The sequence below is a fragment of the Zingiber officinale genome, chromosome 3A (genome assembly GCF_018446385.1).
Source record: "Zingiber officinale cultivar Zhangliang chromosome 3A, Zo_v1.1, whole genome shotgun sequence".
Lineage (NCBI taxonomy): Eukaryota > Viridiplantae > Streptophyta > Magnoliopsida > Zingiberales > Zingiberaceae > Zingiber > Zingiber officinale.
In genome coordinates this window covers 88,503,276-88,507,069 of record NC_055990.1, presented here as the reverse complement: position 1 = coordinate 88,507,069, position 3,794 = coordinate 88,503,276, and the positions used below count along the sequence as shown (strand labels likewise).

General features: G+C 42.8%; 1 protein-coding gene across 1 annotated transcript; it reads left to right on the top strand.

Annotated features, from left to right (window-relative positions):
- Positions 1 to 2,541: 2,541 nt before the first annotated feature.
- Positions 2,542 to 3,297, top strand: LOC122050507 (circumsporozoite protein-like). Its single transcript, XM_042611402.1, has one exon. The coding sequence runs from the start codon at positions 2,542 to 2,544 to the stop codon at positions 3,295 to 3,297; it is 756 nt and encodes a 251-aa protein (XP_042467336.1).
- The last annotated feature ends 497 nt before the right edge of the window (positions 3,298 to 3,794 follow it).

Sequence of the window (3,794 nt, the reverse complement as noted above, 5' to 3'; positions counted from 1 at the left end):
GAACATAGCGTCCCATTCTTGTATTGAGACATCTCTTATATATCTGAGCAGTCTATATTCGGTTGAGTTTAAGGGCTATCTAACTTATCATAGACTCGATCGGTCATAAGTCGAATAGGTTCCCAATCAATATGAACCTTTTAGCATATGATTAGTTGACCGCATTATTGATCAACTTAATGGGTTTTCTCACATGTCAATCTTCCTTCATAAAGTCGGTCGATAACAACTCTGGTTAGATTTACACAGCTTAGTATGCCCATCTATTATACATATAGAAAAGCAGTTCCCCTTATAAACTCGACCGAATTTATAGATCTCAGGTTCTCGCTTCAAAGGAGAGTCTTCTCTCATATGAACAATCGGCTTAAAGTATTAATCAAATCTCTAACAGTTCCCCATTCCTTAAAGGTAAGTATCCCAATATTGCTGGATCGATGAGTTTCGCTAGAGGGGGGATGAATAGCGATTTAAAACTTTTGGCGTATAGAGTAGGTAGTGGAAAAATGAAAACACAATGCTAACAAGGTCGTTTTACTTGGTTCGGAGCCTTTGTTGACTCCTACTCCAAGGTCTGCACTCGTTGAGTGTTTTCATTGGGCAATCACTAATAATTTGAAAAGTTTTTACAAATGCAATACAGGAATTATTTAATAAAAGAAAAGAACCCGACAATAAGAGAATAAGACATAAACAAAACTTGTCGGAGAGCCTTCGCAGCGTCGCAGGAGCACAGAAGCGTAGATCATGAGTTATTCCTTTGCTTCAGCCTTCACCCTCCTTATATAGGACGTTCGGGGCGCGCGGATCCCTTCAGGGCGCCCTCAATGTGACGTAGCCGAGCCAGTCAGTGATCTCCACGTGGCGAAGCGACGAAATGGATAAAAGTTGCCTCCGGGCGCCCGGACCTATTCTAGGCGCCCGAATCCCTTCCAGGCCCCCGGACCCTTGTTTTCTGCAATCTCCTTCCTGCAAGAAAACGTTAGTCTGAGGAAAGTATAAATCATATCCTGCAAAACAGAATGTTAGCACAATTTATAGATAAGCAGAATAGTAATTAGATTCCATCTCCTCGAGACCGGAATCTAGTCACGATCTCGACTTAAATATCCGAAATGGATCTAAGTTGGATCGACGTCTAATGTTCCCTTCCCGGGAACGCATCCTCACAGTCACTCCCCTCCATTGACTTACCTTCACTTACCTATCAGACGTTAGGTCAGCCCTTAGACCCGTCTGGGCTTCGTGCCAGCTATCCGGTCAGCCCGTCGACCTAGCTGGACTTTGTGTCAAACGTCTGGTCAGCCCATCAACCCGTTTGGACTTCGTGTCAGCTATCCAGTCAGCCCGTCGACCTGTCTGGGCTTCTCCTACACACTCGGTCAGAGTGTTAGATAACAACGAAACGAACTTAACCTATTTTGTCATTTATCAAAACTTGAGTTAGACCGTTAGTGCTAACTGCACCAACAATCTCCCCCTTTTTGATGTAATGATAACCTGGTTAAGTTAGTGAAAACATATGCAAGTAAGAGCAAGCATTTATAAGGTTGTAAAGTTTGCTTGTTTTAAATTTTGTTGTTTGTTGTTTAACTAACTTAAACCACCCAACCCTCCCCCTTTGGCATTCATCAAAAATCAACATAGAACAAATTATAATTAAAATTGCAAGGAAGTCTAGAAATATAAGTCAGATTAACTTGGGGGAGTTTTAGCTAGAAGAATAACTTTTTGTTTTAAGCTTTTATCTTTTATCTTTTTCAAAAAGTAGTTAACTTTAAAAAAATGACTTAAAAATAGTTAAATTTAAAATTTGTAATTTTAACTTAATTTTTTGAAATAAGTTTTGCAAATTGAAAACATAATTTTTCATATATAGCATTTTTACAAAAAGAGATTATTAGGGTTAAGTCCAATTTTCAAATCAAGTTTTCAAAACTAAATAAGATTTTATTTCTCAAGACTTAGTTTGTAAAATCCAACTAAGTAAAATCTGTTTTCAAACCTAAGTTTGTAATCCCCAGTTTTTAAAATAAATTTCCAAAAAAATATGTTTTTAAAATCCAAGTAAAATATAATTTTCAAAACGAAGTATGAAAAATCTAAGTTACAAACCCTAATAAAGTTTGTTTTTCAAAATAAACTTTTAAAACCTAAGTTTGGAAGGTCTAAATTTCAAAATTAAGTTTAAAAAATATGAGTTTCAAAATTAAGTTTGAAAAGTTTAGAGTTCGAAAATAAAATCAATTTCCAAACCTAAGTTTAAAGCAATCCAGTTAAGGAGATCTAACTTTCAACACTAAATTTGAAAAATCCAAACACACTTTTAAAACACTTAGGCTACGTTTGGTTGGGTGTAATGTAATGTAACTTGTAATGTAATCAAATTTGTAATGTAATGTAATGTAATGTAATGTAATCTTGATTACATTACTACGTTTGGTAATATAATGTATGTAATCTTTGATTACAAGGGTGATTACATTCTTTTGTTTGGTGTCTATTATTTTTTATAAGCAATGTAATTCGTAATATTATTAAATGACAAAAATATCTTGCGACCTCTACCGAGGACCGCCGCACCTCTGTCGGAGCTTGCAGCAACCAGTGACCGCCGCCGTTAGCCTCCTCCACCGGCCGCCACCATCGGCAACCGCTGACCGTCGCCGGTCACCGGCAAACGGCGACAACGACAACCGTCGACGGCGGCGGCCAAAGGTGGCTAGCGGCGGTGACGGGGGGTGCGCTGGTCGCCGGCGGCAGGCGATGGTCACAGCGGTCAGCGGTGGTCGCGGGCGGTGGGGGTGGGCAGTAGTGGTCGCGAGCGGCGGGGGTGGGCGGCGGTGGTCGCCGACGGTGGTCGCCGGCGGCGGCCGGCGGTGGTCGCCGACGGCCGGCGGTGGTGGTCGTCGGCGTCCGGCGGTGGTCGCCGGCCGGTGGCGGTCGGCGGCGGCGACCGGCGGCGGTGGTCGCCGGCGGCCGGCGGTGGTCGCCGACGGTGGTCGCCGGCGGCCGGCGGTGGTCGCCGGCGACGGGCGACGGTGGTCGCCGGCGACGGGCGACGGTGGTCGCCGGCGTTGGTCGCCGGCGTTGGTCGCCGGCGACGACCGACAGTGGTCACCGGCGACGGCCGATGGTGGTCACCGAGCGACGACCGACGGTGGTCGCCGGCGGTGGCTGGCGGCGAGCGACGGTCACGGGTGGCGGCAAGACGCGGGCGCGGGTGGCGGCGAGAGGCGGGCGCGGGTGGCGGCGTGCAACGGCCGCGGTGGACTAAGGGTATATTCAACATTTTAATTTTGGTTAAATGGTGACCTCGTAATGTAATCGGATTACATAGTATTTGTTTTGTAATCCATATTAAAAAACTTCACTACCTTTTGTAATCCAGATTACATTGCATTACAAGTTTAAAATTAAACCAAATAAAATAATCAACTTTGTAATGTAATCCTGATTACATTACAAGGCAGATTAACCCTAGCTACCAAACGTAGCCTTAGTTAGTGTTAAACTAATTTTAACTGAGATATTTTCTAAAAATTAATTTTAAAATAAGTATAAAAATAAGTAATCCTCCCCCTGAACCTGACATTACAAAAATTGTCTAACCAGTTTAGGTACTTACTGACTATTAGAGAATAGCAGCTTTCACTTGGTTAGTCAGGTTAAGTCTAATTGTAATCAGTTAGTGTTTAACTGAATAACTTAACCTGATTAATGTCTGTTTTGTATTTAATGCCCAGACTCATGTCGATGTACAGAAATAAGCATCTTAAGTTGTAACGACCCAC